Here is a 25968-nt window from a genome sequence, read left to right on the forward strand (position 1 = left end):
AATGCATGTTTTGGAGGTACCTCATTCAGAGTGGCAAAAGTGCTTCGACAATTGGTACAAACGCATGCAAAAGTGTATAGATCTTCATGGAGAATATTTTAAAAAACAATAAAGTGATTTTCGATGATTAAAATTTGTTTTTTTTTCTCTATTCCCGACATATAAAAGGCGCCCCTCGTATCAGCAGTGACACCTCTTTTACGATATAGATAAAATAATTATGTATTAAGCAGGAAAAAGCGAAAGTGAAATTTGAATCATGAATTTAACACAAAACTGACCAATTCATAGTTACCAATAGAATACAGCAATAACAAAAAATATATATATTTGAATTACAACCAACAAACTTTTCAATGTCACGAAAATCTCATCAATTCAAAATTGATATTTAATAGTCTGGCATTTTTTTTTAATTGCTATTTATACAATTTTTTTCAACTCATTCTATGTATTCCCCGAAAACTGTTCATTATAAAAGTAAAATGAGCGCCAATAACCAACTCAGTTGACAAATTGAACGGCTATGAGAAAGTTGTTTAAAAAATAATAATTGAAATTGAAATTCACATATATTTAAAACGAATTCATATCAAGCAAATAATTCCATTTTGCGCATTCCAACCCAAGCACTATGCGCAACACACTCACGTCTGGCTCGTTCGTTTGGCGCATCGTCTCGCTTCTGCTGCTGCTTTGCACGCTCGGTGAGCACAAAGTCAAAGCCCAATTCGGTTACTTTCCCGGCATTTATGGTGGCTATGGTGGTGGTTACGGTGGTCTTGGCTACGGAAATGGCCTTGGCGGCGGTGGTGGTTATGGTGTGTATCCCGGCCTTGGCGGTTATCAGCCATATCCCTCCTACTTTGGTGGCGGCTATGGCAACATGTATCCGTGTTACAGTGGCTACTTGTGTAGTGGTGGTTATCCTGGCTATGGAGGTTATCCATTTTACGGCAATGGCATGAGTGAGTGTATGCGTTGTGTGTGTGTATGTGAAAGCGTACACTCTTGCTGCGAAGAATCTTTTTTATGCTAAATAAATTATGTAGTGTTTTGGACATGTTTCTTTATTTGATCTCTTACAGATACGGCGTACGCAAGTAGCAGTGGTGGTGGCATGGCCAGTGCATCGGCCAGCAGTGGTAGTGGCTTTTTTGGTTAGTGCATGGAGCGTGCGTGTGTGCAGTTCTCAAACTTCGTTGCAGAAGTACAATACAAATATACATTTACGGGTTTTAGAGATAAGTTAGAATAGTTTTAGTTTGTAAAAATCGTTCTGTTATTGCTATTGTTTTCGAATTTATTTGGACCTTGTGCCTAAAAATTAAATAATAAAAAATTAATTAACCTAACCTAATTTATTTCCTTAAGCAAACCAAAAAATACGTTATTTATGCCTCTTAGCATGCCCCGACCAGTTTTTCAATAGTTGAGTGTGGAAGATCGCGCCATTCCTATTGAACTCTTGACCATAGTTCGTCGATGTTTTTTGGGACCATTTCGTATGATGCTAACCATTTCTTCAGAATAGCCCCTACATTTTCAATAGGGTTTAAATCTCTGTGCTGGCTATTCTATAAACTGGAATTATGTCTTTTCCTGTCTTCCTGTCTTGCTGAAATATAACCGCTTCTGTTGGATATGCGTTTAGGTCAACAAAATTCAGAAGATTGGTCTGTAAGATATTCAAATAGCCTGCATTTTTCATTATCCCGGATATTCGTACCAAGGGACCAATATGCCACCGCGCGAAGTAGTCCCACATATGAAGCTACCAACACCATGATTCATGTTGTTGTTGTTGTTGTTGTTGTAGCAGCTTACTAAACCCAGTCAGTGCGACATAGTGACCGGTCGTCTTCGGTAGGCCTACCTCATCTCATCTAACGGTAAGCCCAGAAAGCTTGCTGCTTCGACAGGTTGGGTTAAGAGGCCGAGGGATGTTAGGTGAATAGGTTTGATGAGGCATGTGAAAAGGTGGTTAGTATCGTGCGGTATGCCTTGATATGCTGGACATATGTTGGGTATGTCGGTTAGGTATGTATTTAGGCTGCTACAGTATTCAGAACGCAATTGGGCCAAAGTTATGCGGGTCTCTCAGGTTACCTGAAGCTCTTCATCTGCAATAGGTGGTGGTTGGACTCCCAGGAGGGCGTTCAGAGGTCAGGTGTTGAGGAAGGTGGTAAGAGTCTCCTGAAGAATGTCATTTAGCGTCTGTCTGTATACTGTCCGGTCTTATAGTTGTAGATTCCTTTTGTTCTTGATCTTGTCCGAATAGTTGAAGAGATGCCTCCTAACATGCCTGGGAGGTGGCTCAGGTTCTAGCAAGTGTATGTAGGGGTGAAAACTTCGGTGGAACCCAAGCAGAATTCCTCATAGTGCAAAGGCGAAAGAGGAGACTGGTGAGGTAATTGTTCACTATGGAAAACAGGCCATGGATGCCATTGTCCGATGTCATTGTCTGATGCCATTATCGTCAGCTTAGGAGACTAGAAAGACTCCCTCTATAGAAGTTGAAAAGCAAGAGTGATGGGATACCACTATGCGAAAGATGACTGACGAGTGCCGACCACTCAAATACGAGGGGAGGTCCAAAACAAACAAGGCTGGCGTCATAAAAATATTTGTGGCGCCATCTGTTTAATGAGTTAGTGCGTTGGAAGTTACATCCCTAGCTGACTTCCAGTGAATGCTTGGTGACATTCGGTTCAGTGGAAGCGAAGTTATTGTGTCTAAATTGTCAATTTATTTTTGTCATTGGTACAAAAATGAGTTTCGAACAAAGAGCTAATGTCAAATTTTGTTTTAAAATTGGCAAAACGTTTGCCGAAACATTTGAATTGATGAGAAAAGTTTATGGTGATGATTGTCTTTCTCGTGCCAGAGTTCATGAGTGGTTTACACGTTTCAGAGATGATTGTGAGGACATACAGGACCATGAACATATGGGCCGCCCAAAATCAGTAATCACCAAAAACTCCATCGAAATTGTTCGTAAATTTATCAAAAATCAACCGAAATCATCGTTGAAATTCATTGAATCGAAGCTCAGTATCTCAGAAACATCGATTTATGACATTTTAACTGATCATTTTGGCTTACGGAAGGTCTGTGCACGTTCCATTCCGCACAAGTTAACTGAGGACCAACAATTTCTCAGAATTCAACATTCGAAAGACCTCATTAAAGAGGCGAGAAAAGACGAGCACTTCATTTACACCATTGTAGCGGGTAATGAAACCCGGTGTTTCCAACATGAACCTGAAACTAAGCGTCAATGTGCCGAATGGAAGGCCCCAGACGAGCCACCACCCAGAAAATCGCGTTTGGAGCAGTCAAAAATCAACTCGATGATCATTTGTTTTTACGAATCCAAGGGAATTGTGCAAAAGGAGTTCGTCCCAACAGGCCAAACCGTCAATGCAATTTTCTATCTTGGCGTTTTGAAACGCTTGTTGCATCGCAATCGTCGAATTCACATGAATATGATAATGCATCCATTCTTGTGACTGATTTTTTGACTAGAAATCGCATTTTAACCATCAATCACTCACCGTATTCGCCTGGTGTGGCACCCTGTGATTTCTACTTATTCGGAAAATTGCATTTGGCCATGAAAGGAAAACATTTGCGTCCGTAGAGGCCAACCAAAAGGTTTGTACCGACATCCTGAAAGACATTCCAGTCAATGACCTGGAACACTCTTTCGAAAAGCTTTTATATCGCGCAAAGCAGTGTACCGAGGCCGGAAGGGACTATTTTGAATAAATAAACTCGAAGTTATCAGAACAAAGCTCCTGTCGTTTCTATTTTAGCTCAGTCTTATTTATTTTGTAATTCACCTTGTAATTCGCGGGCCACCTCTTCACCTCTGGCGGGAGGGTCGACTGTATAATGTCATCTAGCAGCGTGGAGTGGCTCATTTTTCGTTGGTTGCCCTTCGTTTTCGTGGTCCCACACCCTCATACTACTCAAGATGCCTACTTACTAGTTTGAAATCCCTGCAGTACTGTTCTATTTTGTCTCTATTTTTCGCCTTTGACATTATTTATGATGTTGAGGATCGCTCCCTTCTTCTTTGGCCGGATTTATACGAATATTCCTGATAGATCGCTTCGTAATTTTGATATTTCTATATTGGCTTCATATGAATTCTTTAGGCAACAAATTGCACTTAAACCCAGTGTTCTGCAGGAATTCAATACAAATTATAAATCTTTTAAGATTAATTTTGCTTCCTCATAAGCATTCTAATCCGCCTCGGCGTTTAGACTTAAATGTATGGCGCTATGGAAAGACCGGCGTTTTGGCTACGCCTCTATTTTGCACATTGCGAATAGTCACAAACAATAAATGGATTACTCCATTCCTAGACTCACCTTCAACAGACTCTTCAAGACGAACATACCGTCCAGATGAGAGTGGCAAACACCAAGGCCATGGAGAAGAGGGGAATTCAACTTCTATACAGATGGTTCCAAGCTAGCTGATAAGGTTGGCTAAGAAGTATGTTCGAAGGATCTAGGGCTTGAACAAACCGTTCGACTACCATTCGACTACTGCAGCGTCTCTCAGGCAGACGTTTTGGCAATAAAAAGTGGCTACATATCTAAATACGCGGCCATTAAATCAATGAATACAGCTATACTAAGATCAAAGGTTGGACAGGAATGCCGGCCACCCCTTAATGATATTAGTGTCGTATTCAAAGTAAGGCTTATTTGGGTTCCGAGGTACAGGGCTATTGAGGGAAATTTTAAAGCCGATAAGCTAGCCAGGAAAGATAATACTCTTCAACTGCTTAGTGATAGAAGTACCTTTGGCCTACCTATGGCTACGAGCAAATTAATAATTAAGATTAACATTGGCCCCTATTATGAGCAACATTCGATCTTCGACTGTAGTCGAAAGTGCTGATCGAACGAATTTTCATTTGGTAATATGGTGCTCATTCGTTGAAGAATAGGACTATTGTGAATTTCGATCGCTCGACGCATTTACAATAGATAATTTTTTCTCAGCTGATACAGCAAATCAAAATAAAAGAAAAACCGATTTTGTTGAAATTCTTTGCTAACATTATTTTTAAAAGTTAAAAAAAGTATTTTTTGTGAAAATGAGTACAACGGAGTTGTGGTTCAACGATTCATCGGACGATGAAAGATTAGTAGAACTAGCTAGAAGTAGAAAACAGTTGAGGGACGCATCCAACCCCCTAGAAATGGCTTTCACTGAGTAAGTTTAGAATTTTCAAAATGTGTTGACGTACTTAATCTATACTAATATTATAAAGAGGAAAACTTTGTTTGTTTGTTTGTAACGAATAGGCTCAAAAACTACTTGACCGATTTTAAAAATTCTTTCACCATTCGAAAACTACATTATCCACGAGTAACATGGATTACATTTTATTTTGGAAAAAAATAGGGTTCCGTAAGATATTTGGATTTTTTGGACACAAACTGAAAAAAATTTTATATATAAAATAAAGTCAACTTTTTGTGTGTGTTTGCTAACCGGCCGTGTCTGCACCGAATTAAACCAAACTTACACACATTGTTAAGAAGGTATTGAAGATGGTTTCCGTATAGTTTGGATACCTATTGGCAGATAGGGTCTCGAGATATAGGTCAAAACGTGGACCCAGGTAACCTTCGGATGTGTATGTACAATATGGGTATCAAATGGAAGCTGTTGGTGAATGCTTTAGTTCAGAGTATTTCCATCCGCTCCGTGACTAGGGTCTCGAGATAGAGACCAAAACGTGGAACCTAGAATGTGTTTGTACAATATGGATATCAAATGAAAACTGTTGATAAGTGCTTTAATACGGGGTAATTTTCATACCTATGATGACTAGGGTCTCGAAATATATGCCAAAACGTGGACCCGCCGTGTCTTTGAACCGAATTAAACCAAACTTGCACACATTGTTAAGTAGGTATTGAAGATGATTTCCGTATAGTTTGAATACCTATTGGTAGATAGGGTCTCGAGATATAGGTCAAAACGTGGACCCGGGTAACCTTCGGACGTGTATGTACAATATGGGTATCAAATGGAAGCTGTTGGTGAATGCTTTAGTTCAGAGTATTTTTCATGCCGCTCCGTGACTAGGGTCTCGAGATAGAGACCAAAACGTGGAGCCTAGAATGTGTTTGTACAATATGGATATCAAATTGAAGCTGTTGGTGAATGCCTTAGTACAGAGTATTTTTCATGCCGCTACGTGACTGAGGTCTCGAGATATAGGTCAAAACGTGGACCCGGGTAATCTTTGGTTGTGTATGTACAATATGGGTATCAAATGAAAGCTGTTGATAAGTGCTTTAATACGGGGTAATTTTCATATCTATTGATGACTAGGGTCTCGAAATATATGCCAAAACGCGGACCCGCCGTGTTTTTGCACCGAATTAAACCAAACTTATGCACATTGTTAAGTAAGTATTGAAAATGGGTTTCGTAAAGTTTGGTTGTAATTCGGAGCACTGGCAACGGGTACAGCGTTCTTTTGAGCCAGCCATAATGTCGCTTACTTTTCTAACGCTTGGGGCGGAACTGAACTGTCAAATTGACAGTGTGAGTTACAATGTGTCGATATTTCTTTCTGATTTGGATGCCATAAGGAAAAAACGTAAGTGCAACATGTAAAAATTGTTTGTGAATTTTTTTGGAGTGGATTTTGGAACAGTGAATAATTTCTTACGAAATTTGAGAATTTAATGTGAAATCCGAATGAAATTATGTGTTCGTGGAAAAAACAATTTTTTTCGTTTTTTTTTTTTTTTGAAAAATAAATATAAATGGATAATGGTTAAAAAAGCTCAAATGCTTAATAAAACATATAAATTGAAACGAAAAATTCATGGATGATCAGGAAAAAAGACGATTGTTTATTCATATGCGTTGATTTGAAATTTAAAAACAATCTTCTTTTTTCCTGATTTTCAATTTATATTTTATATTTACTCAAAAACAAATAGAAAAACAAAAAATATTGTTTATGCCAAAGCGCTTGAATAAAGAATAAAGAAATAAATAATATGAAAACCATATATATTCTGTTCTAAACCATATCTATTCTATTTTAGTGTGCCCAGCGAAGGGGGCCGAGTTTGCTAGTATTACATAAATTTCCTTACAGATTTTTAAAGAACTTTAGATTATCTAAAGAGACGTTTGTGAACCTAGTGTACAGTACAGAAAACCAGTTGCAGCAGTGCACCCGAGCCAAATTGATTCCAAATATTTTAAAGCTAGACACAGTTCTGCGATTTTGTGCTCAGGAATCGTACCAATTGAGTATTGGTAATGAAGGTATGCTAGGACTTGCTCAACTCACTGTGTACGATGATTCTGAAGATATTGAAGTGGAGTCAAATAACGGAGAAGTAGAAAACATAAGAAATGAAATTTTGAGAATATTATAGAAAAATCTAAAAAGTATTAAATATTATAGAAACCTTTACGCCACAGTTTCTCTTTTATTTTTGTTATACATTTTCTTTATTCAATTATTCCTCATTCGAAAAAAATATGTATTTCAGTTCCTCTACGTATTTCAGCCCATACCTGCCAAGGGAAAATAAAAATGTATTTCTATAAACATCACAAAAAAAACCATTATTAAGCTTAATCCATTTTGCTGCCGTTCTCACTGGTGGTCCCAAGCAATTCAGCTCCGTCGTAAATTCCTCCCATTTTTTTGCTGCTTGAACTTTGGTGCAAATCCCTTTTGCGTATTGTGGATTCGCCTTTCTAATTGTTGTTTGGTACTCACGACTTTCGACCTGCATAAAATTAACAAAATTAGTATATATTTATTATTTGGTTACTATAAAACCATAAATAATCGCAAACAACTTACACTTCAACAAGTTTTGCCTCAATACGCTACAAATCGAAAGCAAAATTGCATTCGGTAAACAACGAAAATTTCGATAGAGTTGCACCGCTCATAATACCAAATTGACATTCGATCTTCGACAACCAGCGAATATCGAAGATCGTATGTAACTCATAACAGGGGCCATTATCCAATACTGGTCGCATTTATAGTGGCCGCAAATAAAAAAAAAAAATACCAGTCTAACGGTTCGACGCTATAGAAGTGAAACCTTCCGTAAAACAAACTGAGATAGAATGAGACGAAAGCAGCATTAGGGGCGGGATAAATATAGGTTCATTATAATATTGCTATAAAGTTCATATTTTATTTTCTTCATTTTATTATTATTCATCCTCAATGTTTTCAATTTCAACAAATGATACGAGGGGCTTATGATAGCTAAAATATGATACAAATGCTTTGGTTTCGATGTTGTCAACATATCTTTGAAATACCGCGTCAATGGTTGTTTTTGATCGTGTTGTCGATTCAGTGCGATTGTTACACATTTTTAAATTGAATGTTGTATTGAGAAAGTCAATTGAAGGAACCGCTGTGCCCAATGCAAAATTTACGTTAAAATCGCTACTTAAAATCATTGGAACTTTATTGTAATCTTTTCTAAGTATCCGCGATACTTCTGGTGTATACTTTATTAAATTTTCGTGAATGAATTGCGTGATGCTATTTATTGATTTTTTTTTTCTGTCGATACTCACGACACTTTTCTGTATTATTTTTCGGCATAATTGCGGTAAATATTTAAAAATGAAAATATTTACGAATATAAAAATACATACGCGGTTGCTATTATGAGCGTCCCCAGCAAAACCTGCGTGACCGAAACTCTAACACAATTACATTTTTTTGAATGTTACAAACACATATGCACGCAGGTTTTGCTGGGGCGTGACCGAAACTCTAACACAATTACACATATGCACTCGTATTTGTTTAAAAATCGACTTTTTTTTTGGTTCTCCGTCACCTTTGGAAAATGTGTAAACAGTAAGCAAACTTTATTCATATATTTTTCCTCATTTTTGCATCAGTAAAATTAAACAAACGCCGTAGCCGAATGGGTTGGTGCGTGACTACTATTCAGAATTCACAGAGAGAACGTCAGTTCGAATCTCGGTGAAAACACCAAAATTAAGGAAAACTATTTTTCTAATAGCGCTCACCCCTCAGCAGGCAATGGCAAAACACCGAGTGTATTTCTGCCATGAAAAAAAGCTCCTCATAAACATATCATAAAATAAAATAAAATAACTGTATAAAAAAAATTTTTTTCTTGTGATTCGAACCAAGGATTTTGGATCGGAAGCTCACATTGCTAGTCGCTCGGCTACCGCGCCATGCTGTCGGCGCTGGCCTAAAAGTTATTTAGTTCGTCGCTACGTTTATATCAGCATATAATATAACGCTTCGAAGCCAAGAGTGTCGCTTTTTTCGTTTCACTTTTTCTCAAATCACTCCCAACGATTCTAAAGAAGTTTTCACTTCAAAAAGAAAAAGGAATTGCTTAGCTTTTCAAGAGATTATATCTCGAAGGTCGTGGCTTGTATAAACGATCATTGACTATTAGGCAGACATTCCTTGAGACTAGGAGTTTTCTCCCATGAATATAGTAGAAGTTGTAGAGATGAGGAAGAAGCAGTTGAGCACTTCCTTTCCAATTGTCCAGCCTTAACTAAAATCAAAGCAGGTTTTTTAAATAAATATTTTTTCAATCCTCTTACGCAACTGTTTGGTGTGGGGACGGGACCAATCCTGCGCTTCATAAAAGCCAGAAAATGGTTCCACGAAGGAAAATAAATGAGATTCCCGTGTCGCACAGTGGTATTACAACGGACCTGTAAATATATGAAATAGAAATAAAATGTTTGTCAGCATCAGTTATTTAATAGCCTCACTTCCCATATCAGATTATGAAAGATTGATAGAATATTATTATTATTATTATTAGAAGCCCATTACGCACTGCGACCAGAGCTGATCTATTGTGAAAGACCTAGTTTTGTAACCCTAGAGTTTTAGGCTTTTTAAAAATTTTAGCACAGTTTTGGGTTTGTTGTTCCAAAGATTGCATGGAGATACTACGATACCACCAAGGTGGTGAAGTCTTTGTCTGTCCAACGCAGGACATTCACAAAGCACATGTTCTGAGCTTTCTATGTCCATTTCGCAAAAGCGGCAGACATTGGTCTCGGATAGACCAATATTATTTAGATGGTACCTCAGGCTGCAGTGACCTGTAAGGTATCCTGTTAAAAGACGCAGATCTACTCTGTTTAGTGAGAGAAGTTTGTCAGATATTCCTTTGTTAGGAATAGTTTGGCTTGACGCTGACCGGCACAGTTTAGCCAGTGTGCGGCAAGTTTTCTTTCTTCCCATTTCCTAAGGAATTCATTAATGTGGCCTTGTGTCAGTCCACAGAAAGGCTCAGGACCAGTAAGTTGCATATTTGCTCCTTGCTTTGCAAGGTCATCAGCCATTTCATTTCCCTCATTTCATTCATGTCCCAGAATCCAACATAGTGTTACTGTGTTGAGGTTTCCTAACGTGTTTAGGAGGTTTAGGCAATCGTTTACCAACTTAGAGGTGATGGTTGTTGATAGAAGGGCTTTTAAAGCCGCTTGGCTATCTGAAAGTATGTAGATGTGAGTACCTCTCATTTTCCTGCTAAGGCATTCTCTCACACATATTTCAATGGCATGTATTTCTGCCTGGAATATTGTTGGGTAGGATCCCATCGGAATCGATTTTTTGAATTTGGGCCCATTGATTCCTGCCCCTATTCTACCATTTTCCAATTTGGACCCATCAGTAAACCATAGCTGGGAGCCAGGTTTAAAAGTGATAGAGTTAGTTCTCCAGTCTGTTCGTTCATTAATTATAACTTGGAAGTTCCTGAAGAGTATTGGTTTGGGTGATAGTATATCATCCCTATGAAGAATGGGACTATGTAGGAAGTCTTCTAAGATCTTTAAATGTCCTTTCATATCCCCACTTTTAAGTTCAGATATACCTTTTAATCTTAAGGCACTCGAGCGAGCTTCCGTTTCAATTAGGATTGGAAGCGGTGGTATGTTCAGGAGCACACCCAATGCATCCGTGGGACATGTTTTCATGTCATTCTAGGGTTTAGTCCCCATCTCTTACCAAAAAGCCTTGTACAGGCAAAGAATGCCCTTGTGGCTTTTGAAGTAACTCTCTCAATATGGGAATTCCACGTAAGCGTTTTGAGAAGGCTGACGCCAAGATAGTTCGCTTCTGTCGAGAGTTCAAGTGTTGTTCCATTAAATTTGAGATTTATGTTCCTTCTCCTAGTAAACGGTACAAGTGTTGTTTTGGATGGGTTGATGGAGAGCCCTTTTTCCGTGCACCATTTGTTTATTATTGTAAGGGCTAAGAATATAATAAAACATTTGCTCTATCGCCACATCAAAGACATTTCAAAAAACTTATTACACTCGCTCTTTTAATTGTTTGTTTTATTAATTGCTTTTATTTTGTATTTAATAAAGTCTACAAATTTTTCCTTTGGGCAATTTCGTTGGCTATATATGTATGTAGGTCAGCATATTACTATGGTCGTAGCATATAAAATAAATTCATCAAATATCTAATAAATACTTTGGGCTATGAATGTCCATCTCTCTCTCTCTCTCTTTCTCTCTCTCGAAACAGTGCATCCAGATTGCAGTTGTGAAATATTTATATACATAAGATTGTGCGCTGAACAATAACACCAACAAGAAACAAGTACTAAGAAAAAGGCGTAAAGCGTTGCTTAAATAAAAACTTCCACATCCTTTTCCATCAACAAGCACTACATGTCGCCCGGATCCTTCCAGCCATATTTCTGTTTCTTGCCCTGCTTATAATATTTATCGCCATTCCCGTTTTTGTATCCGTTATAGCCACGTCCCTCGTCTTTCGATTGCTTAGGCGGTGCGCAATAACACGTACGCTTCTGCGAGTCTAAATACGATTTACAGCCCAGCGTTAAGGTGCCCGTGAATAGCACTTTCGCAGCAGCTTTACAACCAGTCATGAGATATTCACTGGCAATCGATTTATCTATGGTATCGCAATACTTATAAAGGCAGCGCTTGAACTCCAAATCGCACAGCTCTTTATTGCTATTGCAAGTGTCATAGCAAATGTCGTGCTCATTGCAACAGTTCTCCATTTCGACGGCGGGCAAGTATTCGGTGTTAATGCGCAGACCGAGCGAGCCGCAACCGTCGGCGGTAGGTGTGTACAGTTTATTTTGGACAGGTCGTACATCTGAAAAAGGCATAAATGAAATTAATATGTGACGAGAGAGTATCTGAAATAAATATCATATTTAAACATAACAGGATTTTCTAGCGCTCTGGCAAAGTGCCATCTGTGGGCGAGTGGCTAAAGCTTTCCGGAAGCTTATTATTGCACGCCAACAGCTTGCATGAGATTTGGCCAACAGCAAAGGTGAGCTGGGCTCACCCGATTGGTACACGTGTACCGGCGAGATATTTCATATCCTACACTCTTGATAAATGAGATGGTATTTTCATTAATGATAACTAGTAACTGCATTTGTTGAGTGGTCTAAAAACACTCGCTTTCCAACGGTTGGAAATCTCCAGTATAAGCTTTTAATCATCATCAGCTGTTCGCAAGTGAAAAAAAGCAAAGCAATCAAAACAAACCAATCTTGCTATGTATTTACACTTGTAACTCTGTAAGACGCACTGCAGCAAATCTGTCATAAAGACGTAGTTCACATACTTTCTTTATCTCGCTTCACATTTCTGACGCATGCACACATATTTTTACGTAATTTCCTGCTTCGGCCGGCACGCCGGTGTTCTACACTCGCCTTCTCCACATTTTCCAACTCACCTGTAGGTTTGCCGTCTGGTCCTAAACATTTATAAATACAATTCTCATCCACTGCTGCATCGAACACCTCATGCACTGTACGAAACTTTCTAACAACCGTCACTAGGTTTTTGAAGACATCACCAAATATTGCCTCCGCCGCGATGATGGCGTCTCGTAGATGCACAATCGTACTGGAACCATAGCCCGAGTATGCGTAGGTGAGAAACGTTAGCGCGTAAATGGCGATTTTCATATACGGAAAATGCATTTTCCACAGTTAAATTGCTGACTAATTATCTCCAAACATAAATAATTCATAAAAACAACTCACTGCACGAAACTGATTACAAATACTGATGGGAGTAGAGTGCGTTGCCATATTAAAAATTCACAAAACGATGTAAGCAATTTCTTTATAGATAGCAACTTTTCGATTTTTTGCCTCATGTGTTCAAAGTAATTACAAAACGTAATCTTTAATACTAGTGACATATTGCATATATTTCTTGTCTTATTTTTATAACAGCAGTAGCAGTTTTCTCCGTAATATTTGTATATTTTATATGACTTTTAAGTGTACTCATTTGTAGTTTGCTAACATGGGGCAGCACTGCATGCACAGCTGTCTGTGCGCTCCTAACAGTTTTACAGGCAGTGAAAAACTTTGTTCAATGCTACTAAAACTATTTGTTGTTTGAGAATTTCCTGACAACGGAAATAATTTTGTTTGCTATTATTCAATTGCTAACATTTCGTTATGGAAATTTTATGCTGAAGTATTTGTTATAAAATCTGTAATTTATTTATTTTTAAAAGCTTAAATAACAATAGAATTGCTAAAAAAAAAAAAAAGATAACGCAGCGCTAGCAACGGAGGCTTTCAGCTGGAAAATCTGTAATATTCACCGTGGATTTTAAGGAATTTGTGCTTAATTATATTTTTTCTCTTAGTAGGTCGAATTGCTTACAGCAATTTGAATCGGAGAGGTCCGTTTCCACGGTAATCGCTTTTACGTTACCGGAATTACCCGCATTTATATTCGGCCAAGGACTGTCACTTCAGCAGCATTCACCGTATATGTATGGGGAATGTTTATGCTGCTACAACAATAACAACAACAGAAATGTTTAGTTCGAAGAAACAATCTGTAGTGATTGGGGTAAAAAATTCCGGAAGAATGCGGATCCGTCTTAAAAATATGTGGTTACACTCCGGCTCAAAATGTTCCATTACGCTACACGCCTTCCCGAAAATAACATCACACACACTAGTCCAGTGTTTTTAAAAGTTTGTTTGAATGTCATCACTGTTACTTATACTTGTACTCCAACTGTCGAAAATCTGTATTATAATTTTTTCTAAAACAAAATTAATTTTATGTTATACTGCAGATCACTTGAAAACAAGGGCTAGTGTGACTAACCATACTCGGTTCTATGTTACGGGAGCGACCCAGTTTTATATTCACCCAAGGCTTGTTAGTTGTGCAGCATTCCTCAAAAATAGTTGGGTTATTAGAATAAGAACAACAAAAATATTGCATAAGCAAGAAAGCCTGAGAGAAATACTAACGTTCGCTTGATATCTTTATTTACCTATTTATTACTTTACTTAATTTATTGTTTATACTTACATATTTATTTATTTATTGCGTGTACAGAAATACAAATTCCAATACTAAGTACAGTACTATCTCGATAATCCGGACACGCGGTAGTGCGGTCACATCTATAATCCGGACAACTGTTATAATTCGGACAGTTTAACATTTTTTACTCTATAATCCGGACATTTTTCAAATTTGCTTCGCAATATGTACATACATATGTATTTTAATTTTTAGTTTGCTTTGTGAGTTTTTCGTAAAATAGCGGTACATACTTTAACAACAATATATGTATACGAAATGCAATAGCATAAATCACGCGTTATGTTTATTCTTTAGTGACAAACTGAATTGAGTGGACATTATTATTATGAGCAGTGGAAAATTTAATAAAAGGGCTCATAAAACACTTACTCTTTAGAAAAAATGTGAAATTTTATATCTCCTTGATAAAGGAAAATCATTAAGATGGTTTGAAACAGAATTTGGTGTCAACAAATCTATTGTTTTTGACATAAAAAAGAAACGTGATGCCATTAGAAAATTCGCGACTAAATGTGAACAGAAACCTGGTTAGTGAACATTTAATTAAATTTAGTTTACATTTAATTAACTTAGTGACACTTTTCAGAAAAAAGGCAGACTATGAAGCTTGGAGAACATGCTGATATGGAGGAGGTCTTAATGACTTGGTTTATCCAACAGAGGCACCAGTATATTCCTATATCAACCGAAATGATTCAAACCAAAGCAAAATATTTCTACAATCAAATAACTGGCAAAAACGCTGTAAAATCGTCCAGGTTGGATCGAAAAGTTTAAAGCACGACATGGCATAAGAAAATTAAAAATTTGTGGTGAAAAAGTTAGCATTGATGTCTCTGCGTTAGAACCGTTTAGGCAGAAACTTAAAAATATCATTGAAGAAATGGAGCTAGACAATGAGCAGATTTATAATGCAGATGAATCTGCAGCTTTTTGGAAAGTTATTCCTACAACAACAATGGTGCACTCGCACGAAAAATCTGCATCCGGTAGAAAAATTTCGAAAGATCGTATAACTTGTATGCCTTGTTGTAACGCTTCTGGCACACATAAGTTACCATTGTTGGTAATAGGCACATCAGTTAATCCATGATCATTTAAAAATTTTGATCTGCCTGTAATTTATAATGCAAGTAAAAAAGGTTGGATGTCGACATATATATTTACAGAATGGTACAGAAAACATTTTATACCAAACGTAAAAAAGTTTTTAAAAGATAATAATAGACCGTTAAAGGCTATTTTACTAGTTGACAATGCGCCACGCGACGTAGGTTCGGAAGATCTTGGAACGGATCCGAATTTCCGAATTGTGTTTCTTCCACCTAATTGCACAGCAGTCATACAACCGTTAGATCAAGATTTAATTCAAAATATAAAAGTCACTTACCGAAAACAGCTTTTAAATCATCTCATTACGGACAATACAGATCTTGGAATTGCATTAAAAAACTTTACGCTGCGAAATGCTGTTACATTTTTAAACAATGACACAGAATGACATTGAATTCATAAATAATTGGGCGAAAGGAATAGATGAATTCAACTACGATTTTTCTGATCAGGAAATTGTACAGTCTGTGGTGGAAAATAATAATATAGAATAAGCTGATTCTGATTGCACCATAGTTGAAGCGGTAAATACTATAAGTAGCGGTGAAGCAAAAAATATTTTTTCCAAGGCTATACAATGGGCAGAACAAATTGACGCTTCGGCTATGGATATTTTAGTTTTAAGACGATTTAAAGAAACTGCAGATAAAATGTTGCAGGCGAACTCGCAGCAGACCAAAATTAATAATTTTTTTGAAATAGTACATACTAAATAAAAAAAATGTTTGATTATGTACAGATGTACATATTATAATGTAAGTATGATTGTACTGTATTTAATAAAACTATTTATGTACATACATATATCTGAATTGCGTTATGTTCGTTTCAAAAAAAACAACGTTTAGTTGAAAAAAAAAATCATCTATAATCCGGGCACCCCCATAATCCGGACGACCCCTAACATTAAGGGTGTCTGGATTATCGAGATAGTACTGTATAACGAAACCAAACGCGATAATATGGAAAAAAGATATATACATTAATTTTATAATTTATTAAGATTTAACCAAAAATTTTGCTTACTCTCCAAAAAATTGTGATGTGGGTCCTAAGAGAGAGGTCCTGTTGACAAATCTTTTTTTAAAGTCATATGTAGCTTGAATTTTATTGTAAATGAAGCTATCAATGTTTTCTTATCGTTGTCATTAGTTTTCATTCAGCTGAAGATAAAATAACGATATATTATATAGACACACATGAATTCTTGACTGCACAGGAAATTTTAGTCAAAAATCAATTTGTTTTTAGAAACCGTCATTTTGTCAAACAAATTTATTTGCTTATTTCTTCTATTAATTACTAGATTTAACATTACAAAATCTGTTTGGTTTTTTAATTCCAGAGAGGAGTTTTCGGAGATCACCTGTAGCTCCTTTCCAAATAAATATTTTTTCTATAGTAAGCCTTAAAATTCAAGTAAAAGATAACATAACCGGTGTAAAAATTTTTAGATTAATAAATTTAAACGTTTTCTCAGAAAAAATTCTGGAAAATTCGCTTTTTTCGGCCTTCTAACTGTATATAGTCCTTTAAGTCGTCTGCATACAAGGGTTTTCCAATAAGAGGTGTTATTTTGATATTAAAAGAAAAATAATATTTTGTAATATAAATTACCGGATGTTTATTTCATTATAAAGAGGAAGGTATGCCGTTAATAGTGGAAAATAACATCAGGCAAATGACTATCACGACCACGCTTATAGGACAATATCCTTTTCATGAAATTTTCCATAACCGAATTGCAAAGTGGCTGTCTTATGGCCTCGATAGCCTCACGAATTCCATCTTTGAAGTCTTGAATCGACCCTGGGCTGTTGGCTTAAGTCTTCTCTTTCACGTGGTCCCAAAGAAAAAAGTCACAAGTTGTTAAATAACAAGATCTCGGTGGTTAATTGTGATCACCTTTTCGAGAGATAACAAGGTGCGGAAACTTTTCCCGTAAAATATCAATGGTTTCGTTGTTTGTGTGGCACGTAGCGCCGTCTTGTTGAAAATAAACATTGTCCAAATCAATAACATCCAATTGCGGCCATAAAAAATTGTTAATCATCTCTCCTGTTTAACACATAGCACCTGTTATTGGAAAACCCTTACATAAAAGAAATTTAGAGTGAGTACAGCAGTAGCAAATGTCTTCAAAAAATAAAATGAAAAGCAGATGACCTAATAGGCTTCCCTGAGGAGTTACAGATGATGCAATAAAAGTACTTGAGGAAACGTTATCAACTGCAACTGCGCGCGTAGACGGCGAAAGATAAGATTTTAAAGAATGAAAGCTGAAATTGGATAATTTGGCAATACAAATTCAATGGCTGTCAAAAGTTTCGAAAAAGAGTCTGTATAAACACTTGAACTCGTTTATTTAAAGCTAAAAGGCGTGGGCACCAGCAAGATTGGTGACAGTCGACTTGCCCGACTTTTAACGCACACGGCTGTCTGACAGGCAGCATGGTTTTAGAAGTGGCAGATCTACCTTGTGAGCCATGCAAGACGTAATAGCTAGCGTAGAATATGCCCAGGTAGATAATCGATACTTCAAACGCTTAGTATTACTAGCCACTCTGGATATTAGAAATGCTTTCAACAGTCTAAGTTGGGAAGACGTAATTGAAGCCTTAAAGGCGAAATTCAAGACCTCGAATAATCTGCTAAGGATTTTTCGCAACTACCTAGGCAATCGCGTGCTATTATATAAGCTACGATGGAATCCTTCGATTTGAGATGCCCGAGGATGTGCACTTAGTGAGATAGGCAGATGACATCGCAGCTGTAATAACTGCTGCTCGAAACACTGACGAAGCCAAAGGAAGGTAAATCAGGTGATGACCCGAGTTCCGACATGGCTAGAGGACCATGGATTAAAGCTGGCCACAGAGAAAATAGAGCTAATCCTTCTATCGTATCTCACTAGAGGTAGATATTCAAGTACTCGATGCCACTTTATCTACAAAAAGAGTGGTCAAATACCTAGGAGTGCAATTAGACACAAGGCTAACTTACTGGGCGCACATAAATCATGCAGCCACAAGAGTTGCCAAAGTAAGCTTATGGCGATCTTTAGAGGTCCAACGCAGAACAAGCGAAAACTTTTAATGGACACGACGAACTCGATTCTCTTATACGGGTGCGAAATATGGGCAGATTCGCTAAAAGTTCAATGGCGGTGGAAAACTCTGCAATCTGTGCAACGCACTAGCTCTCTCAGTGTGACTTCTTCATACAGAACAGTATCTGAAGCAGCGGTGTTAGTTATCCGCGGAACCATCATTATTCTAGCACAAGAGCGCAAACGGAGATGGGAGGCAAAAAACACAGGAACACCAGTACCACGCTTCTCCGATATTAGAATTCAAACGCTCATACTTTGGAAGATAAGATGGAACTCTGAACGGTACGGTAGATGGACAGCGAGACTAATACCTGGTCTAAAAAAGTGGGTAGAGAGAAAGCAGGGTGAGGTTAACTATTACCTCACACAGTTTTTGTCCGGACATGGGTCCTTTCGCAAGCATTTGTGGCGAATGGGAAAAACGAGCCTAAAAAACTGCATATATGGAGATACTGAGTATGATGAGGTTTGCTCCGCACCTTCTTTAAAAGTGAGAGTTGGAACATAGAGAGAACAGCTCTGCAACGAGCTATTGGCGTATTTAGACCTGAAGAAAATGATGATAGACGAAGAAAAATGGAACTCCGTCGCAAATTTCATGGATGATATTATCTGAACAAAGAAAAGTGAAGAGCATTGAGCATAGATTTTTCAAAACAGGCGACCCTGGACGCAAGGTGAGTAAGTAAGTGCCCTTCTTAGGACGCCGTCTTGGCCCTCTACCTCGAAGCAATGCGGAAGCAGTCCCGGAGTGGAGGGAAAAATCCTAGAGATCGGCAGAGATATTTTTAGTGAAATCACCACACACGTAGTAGCGACGGTTACTACATGGTGAGAAGGCATTTTTAACCCAACCTCACCGGCAAAAAAAAAAAAAATCTAACGCATAGATGCCTGGTTTGGTGAGAAGCTCATTGAAAAGGGGTACAGAGAATTGCATGTATTGGCATCACCGAACCATGTAAAACTTGCCCCGGCTACAAGATGGAATCCGAAGTTAAAGCAGGAGTTTTCTCTAAATCAGCCAATTTATCTATTTCCTTAAAATTGCCGAATACTGCTAGTGTTTCTCGGGTTCCTGCAGGTATGTAAAATGCCTAGGGAACTAGGGCGATATTAACATTTTTTCCGACCGATAGACAAGCCGCCATCAAGGCTCTAACAGTGCCATGGTGTAGATCCACACTAGTCAACTCGTAAAAGGAGGAGATCAAAAATCTGGGGTGTGCAAGTAACATTTCTAGGATCTGGGCTCTAGAAAAAAATGAAATTGCTGATGAGCTTGCAAGGAAGCGGTCGACTGAATTGGTCTCAGAGATCTAATACCCAGTCATGGGCATTCCCCTGACTATTCCCCTGCACAACTTATATCTCAGGAAAGCGCAGAACATATGCAGCTCCATTTCTTCGAGTTGGTTTTCGAAAACCATTTGATCCCAGTACAATATCGCATGACTCAGCAAGTCCTGGGAACTCCACGCCATTCAATTTCCATTTCACCTACCTACGTATTAGAATCATTTTAAGACTGTTGATAACTTCGAAATGGGTCTACATTTTCAATTTTAATTTTGTTACCACATTTAAAAATAAAGTGTTATAGAGGTCTCTTTTCCAGCATCAATAAATTTAGCACTTTCAATAGATTTATTTAAAATTAAGAAAAGTGCGAAAGAAAGCACACGACAATATTTTAAAAGGCAAGAGAAAACCCTCATCAACGTCAGTTTGCGATGGTGATTTGATATGCAGTTTTTCACATTCCAATTGCGTAGCTTTAATGCTAAAATAATTTCGCAACAGTTATTTATAGCTCAATTAAAAAATGGCTTAAAATATCCAGTACGTAGATATGTACGCAGAATTAATGAAATTATCCAGCAATGTACAAAATAATAACGGAGTTGAAAACTCAATTCCACACGAATTTCCAAATAAATTAATTGGCCACCAGTGAAAATCAACAAAAGTTAAGGGAGGTCAGCCAGAGATAAATAAAGATGTTAATATGTAAGTACTTAAATCAATTGCAGCGTATTTATTTACACTTCGTTTGATGCCAGTGAAAGACAGGAGAAGCCTTGGTCAAGTTTACAATTACGAGTATTCTGTTGAATGATTACAGCAACAAAATGAAAACACTTCATTTCGCGAACGAATAATACACAAATGAAAATACAACAAACATACAGATGGGGGCATTAATCAGTTGTCTTATAAACATAACAGTAAATCTATAGATATAAACACGACGACAATGGGGATTTCCACAGAAATATTCACCTGGCCGTAAATTACCAAACTCACTGAAACAGTCAAAATTTCGCATTATAGGACTGTTGTTCTGTGAATTACAAGGTGAAGAACTTGATTTCATAATAAATGCCTTTTAACCTTGTATGCCCTATAAGACAAGCACGGATAAGGAAAACAAGAGTGGTCCCTTTTTTGGCATGAATTTATGTAGTCAGGAGTTGGCATAGTTTATACTAGTTGAAAATGGAATGAATTGAATGAGGTATTTATTGATCAACTTATTTATTCCGTGAAAGAATACTCAACCTACCACCGATTGACATTGCGGCAGAAGGTATACAGGGTTTGATTGAAAAGTAATGAGCCTTATTTTTTTAAGCAGTTTTATTAAACCCTTTGGCTTATACAACTAATATTCTTCAAAATAGGACCCTTGAGCGTCAATACACCGCTGGTAGCGGTCCTTCCACTGCAGGAAACAAATTTTAAACTCATCCGCCGGAATCGCGATCAATTCGGCTGTCACAGTTTTTTGGATTGCCTCGATAGAGTCGAAACGCCTCCCCTTCAGCTTTGCTTTCAGTCGCGGGAGTAAGAAGAAGTCCGGAGGGGACAGGTCTGGGCTGTAGGGAGGATGGGGAAGCACCGGAATCTCCCATCTTGGCCAATGCAGAGGTGCAGAGGAAGACGGTGTGCGCCTGCGCATTATCGTGTTGAAGGGTCCAATTTGGCACACACTTTGCGCATTTCAAGTTTTCCGGTCACAATTTCCCACGCATTGTAATAAGTTAAATTTAACTCTTCACTGATCTCACGTAGACTAGCACGACGGTCAACGTTCAAAAATTCACGAACCCGGTTCACATCTTCGTCTGTTTGCGTCGTCGGAGGCTTTCCAGATCGCTGTTCGTCTTCGACGTCCTCCCGGCCTTCCTTGAACGACTTGTGCCACCGTTTTACCTGGGCATTGGACAGAGATTGGTTCCCGTAAGCCACCTTGAGTAGCCCAATGATTTCGGTACTCGTTTTGTTTAGCTTTACGCAAATTTGATCGACTAACGTTGCTCCAACGATCGCTGCATTTTCGCCACTGCAAAATCCTAACACACTTTTAAAACAGCTTTCACGCGTGGAGCGATGTTGACTGCACCGCTGTTGCCAGCGAACTGGGACCGGTTTCTAGTGGAAGGGGAAGATCCAACGATCATTTTCCCCCACCAGCCGATTCGGTTGATCGCGGGAAGGCTCATTACTTTTCAATCCAACCCTGTAGCAGCTAGATCTGCCGCAAGACTTAACGCAACTGATGAATTTGCCTGTAAAATATTCGGACATAGCTCAATAGGTATGAGTTATCGGCCAATACGGACTATATGACTCCGAAATAAAGGGTGTTTTTTTTAGAGGTTAGGTTTTCAAGTTGGCACTACTTTTTTCGTAGATGGTCTTTTTGACAGCTGTCACTTGATTCATGCTCAGTTTTGTTTGCCATTTCATAATGAATAGACTTACACCTGAACAACGTTTGCAAATCGTGCAAATTTGGGCCTAAAACGAGGTAGCCACCGATCCCGATTTTCACAAGAAAATTTTGTTCAGCGATGAAGCTCACTTTTGGTTGAATGGGTATGTCAATAAGCAAAATTGTCGCATTTGGAGTGAACATAATCCACAAGCCATTGCTGAGACGCCGTTACATCCTCAAAAAGTCACTGTTTGGTGTGCTCTATAGGCAGAGGGAATCATTGGTCCATAATTCTTTAAAAATGAAGCCGGACATAATGTTACAGTCAATGGAGAGCGCTATAGAGCCATGATTAATGACTTTTTCGTGCCTGAATTGGACGATGTTGATGTGGACGACCTTTGGTTCCAACAAGACGGCGCTACATGCCATACAGCCAACGCAACAATCGATTTATTGAATGAAACTTTTGGTGAGCGCATTATCTCGCGCCGTGGACCTGTGGCGTGGCCTCCAAGATCGTGCGATATAACACCGCTGGACTATTTCTTGTGGAGCTATGTGAAGTCGCTTGTCTACGCAGATAAGCCCGAGACGATTGACGTCTTGGAAGAGAATATTCGGCGCGTTATTGCTGACATACGGCTCCAATTGCTGCAAAAAGTGGTCGAAAATTGGGCCTCGCGGCTGGAATTTATTCGAGCCAGCCGCGGCGGCCACTTGCCCGAAATCATTTTTAAAACATAATACCAAACCCTTATCTTTATAATAAAGCTAAATTCTTGGCCATAACATTAAATTATATACGTTTTATTTCATGTTGAAAACCTAACCTTTAAAAAAAACATCCTTTACATGCAATTGGGTGAAGAGATGCCGAATAACAATAGAAGAGAGTGGTGGAAAAGAGATATGAAACCTAGCCCGAATACTCTTGACATATTTACCGACGACTTGAAAATGATGGACGGAGTAGGTGCAGGAATTTATTGCGCAGAGCTGGACATCAGGCACCCAATCACGCTCCCTGACCATTGCAGTATTTTTCAAGAAGAAGTCTTTGCGGTAGGAAAGGCTGCAGAAATAGCACTAACAAGGACATCGAGCAACTCCAACATTACTACAAGAATGAGATGTTAATCTTATATCTTGGATATCTTAGGCTATAACTCTCTTGTCCTATGCACCTATTTCTTATTATTATTAAAATCAAGGATATCACTTATCAAAAAGGTCGATCATTTTAAATTTATTTTAAAAAATGCAACAAAAAAATAGATTTTTGAACCTTACTGCGTATATAAAAAATGTCAATATGTAATATAATACAAAAAAACTTTCCTTTAAACCAGCAGCATCATTTTTTCAACGGCCAAACATTAAAAAAAATGCCAAAAAAACAAAATTGTGAACAAAAATATATAATTTATTCAAAGATGGCGAAAACATTGTATTTCAAATAACAAAAAAGGGAATTACATTCTGTGAAAAAAGTACCGGGAACTGTTCCATAAAACGAAAAATAATTGTTTAATCATCAAAATTTATTTTGCCACCTTAAAAATAGGCTCCATTCGAAGCAATACATATAGATACCTATGTATGTATGCCAACGATTACTCCAGTCATCAAAACACCTTTTAAACGCATTTGAAGATATCTTCTTCAGCTCCTTCAGCGAATTCCCCTTAATGGCCTCTATCGACTTAAAGCTGCGTCCGCGGAGTGGGAATCTAAGTTTTGGGAAAAGGAAAAAGTCACAGGTGGCTAAATCCGGTGAATGTGGTGGCTGGATGATATTTGTCGAGTTTGTGGTCGAAACAGAGTTCACAATATGAGCCCTGCGAGACGGTGCTATATCATGCTGCAAGATCGGCTTTCTTCCCACAAATTGAGTCGATTCCTACGCACCTACCTCTCAAATGTCGCATAACTTCCAAATAATATTCTTCATTTACCGTACAACCATTTGGAATGAATTTCGAGTGCACAATGCACTGATAATCAAAGAACACTTCCACTTTTGACCGACTTCGAAGTGGTTTTTTGGGTTTCGGCTCATCTGGGTTGCGCCATTCAGCCGCCTGTTGACTGGTTTACATGTCAAACTCATTTACCCTTGTCCCATCACTTGTTATGATGCGCTAGAATTGGGTTATGGTGGGGTCCGAATTCATTTGCTCAAGCAAGCCTTCAGCCACCTTCTTCCGATGAATTTTTTGAAAGAAATTCAACTCTCTTGGAGTGAGTCGAGCAGCCACGCGTCTCATGCCCAATTGATGGTGTAAAATGTTGCGCATTAATTCGAGCGACATGTGCAGGTCCCGAGCTACCTCCCTCAAACTTAAGTGATGGTTTTCCAGCACCTTTTCCTTGATTTTGTCGACGTTTTCATCAGTTGAACACGTTGATGGGCAACCAGATCGGATCACATCTTCCACGACTTCTCGGCTCACAACAAAAGCCTTATATAGGGTGGGCCATGTAAAATTTGCTTTTTGAATCGGCTATAAAAAAACAAAAACTAATCAATACTTTTTTAAACTTTTCTTTTTAATTTTGAAGATTGAACATTGTCATTTATGCATGAAAAATAATATCGTTCAAATGACTGCAACGACTGGCTTTACAGTAGGCCATTCGATCAACCCAATTTTTAAGCACATTTTCGATTGTTTGAGCTTCAATTTCATGAATGGCAACTTCGATTTCGTGTTTTAAAGCATCAATCGTGTCTGGATGGTTCGCATAGCATTTCTCCTTAACGGCTCCTCACAAAAAATAGTCCAACGGGCTTAAATCACAGCTCCGAGGCGGCCAATTGATATCGGAATTCAAAAACGGTAGCCAAAAGTTCGAGTGTAACTTTGGCAGTGTGACAAGTTGCACCGTGCTGTTGAAACCAAATGTCGTCCATGTCATCCTCTTCAATTTTTGGAAACAATTCGTTGAGCATGTCACGGTAACGCTCGCCATTTACTGTAACCGCGGCTCCTCGCTCATTTTCGAAAAAAAAATGGCCCGATGATGCCGCCAGACCAAAAACAGAACCAAACTGTGACTCGTTGTGGATGCATTTGCTTCTCTACACTAACGTGTGGATTTTCTGAGCCCCAAATCCGACAATTTTGCTTATTCACGTAGCCACCGATGTGGAAATCAGAGAAGAAGAAGAAGACTCACCACCAATAGGTTTTCAATACTACCCAATTCTGATCGAGCATATAGAGTCCCATTTCGTAAATGTCAAACCTTTAAGTAAATTATGAACATATTTGAAATGTCATTTGTGTTACCATTCTCAAAAAAATAGGTGGTTTAAAAAGCAAACGCTATATAGCCCACCCTGTACCACTCGTAGACCAGTGTTTTTGATAAAGCAAACTCGCCATAGACTTTCTGCAACATTTTCAACGATTCGGCATACGAAATCCCGTTCAAAACACAAAATTTAAGGTACATTTTTTGTTCGATATTTTTATCCGCAAGAAAATCGCAGAGCACACCTGCGGTTGACTGATATAATTAAATGCCAAAAACAAGCTAATTGACAGATTACACTCAAATTCTATAGAGGGCAGTTGTACCAACATTCCAGCGA

At 38.2% G+C, this 25968-nt stretch overlaps 2 protein-coding genes across 2 annotated transcripts; one reads left to right on the forward strand and one right to left on the reverse strand.

Annotated features, from left to right (window-relative positions):
* The first annotated feature begins 521 nt into the window (after nucleotides 1-521).
* On the forward strand, nucleotides 522-1315 carry LOC129241291 (keratin-associated protein 19-2). Its single transcript, XM_054877541.1, has 2 exons — nucleotides 522-968; nucleotides 1089-1315. Exons 1-2 carry the CDS (start codon nucleotides 635-637, stop codon nucleotides 1163-1165), a joined length of 411 nt encoding a protein of 136 aa, XP_054733516.1. The 5' UTR covers nucleotides 522-634; the 3' UTR covers nucleotides 1166-1315.
* Nucleotides 1316-11378: 10063 nt separating this feature from the next.
* Nucleotides 11379-13130, reverse strand: LOC129240859 (group XIIA secretory phospholipase A2). The gene is made up of 2 exons (XM_054876892.1): nucleotides 12788-13130; nucleotides 11379-12190 (listed from the first exon to the last, which is right to left on the reverse strand). The coding sequence occupies exons 1-2, from the start codon at nucleotides 13035-13037 to the stop codon at nucleotides 11730-11732; spliced, it is 711 nt and encodes a 236-aa protein (XP_054732867.1). The 5' UTR covers nucleotides 13038-13130; the 3' UTR covers nucleotides 11379-11729.
* Between the last annotated feature and the right edge of the window lie 12838 nt (nucleotides 13131-25968).

This window comes from Anastrepha obliqua, chromosome 3, assembly GCF_027943255.1.
Source record: "Anastrepha obliqua isolate idAnaObli1 chromosome 3, idAnaObli1_1.0, whole genome shotgun sequence".
Classification (NCBI taxonomy): Eukaryota; Metazoa; Arthropoda; class Insecta; order Diptera; family Tephritidae; genus Anastrepha; species Anastrepha obliqua.

Bases quoted from the DNA above. Each gene is read 5' to 3' on its own strand.
- LOC129241291 (XM_054877541.1), top strand. From the start codon at position 635: ATGCGCAACACACTCACGTCTGGCTCGTTCGTTTGGCGCATCGTCTCG. The intron at 969-1,088 runs GTGAGTGTATGC...GATCTCTTACAG, and splicing joins ATTTTACGGCAATGGCATGA to ATACGGCGTACGCAAGTAGC.
- LOC129240859 (XM_054876892.1), bottom strand. From the start codon at position 13,037: ATGCATTTTCCGTATATGAAAATCGCCATTTACGCGCTAACGTTTCTC. The intron at 12,191-12,787 runs GTGAGTTGGAAA...TGCCTTTTTCAG, and splicing joins ACCAGACGGCAAACCTACAG to ATGTACGACCTGTCCAAAAT.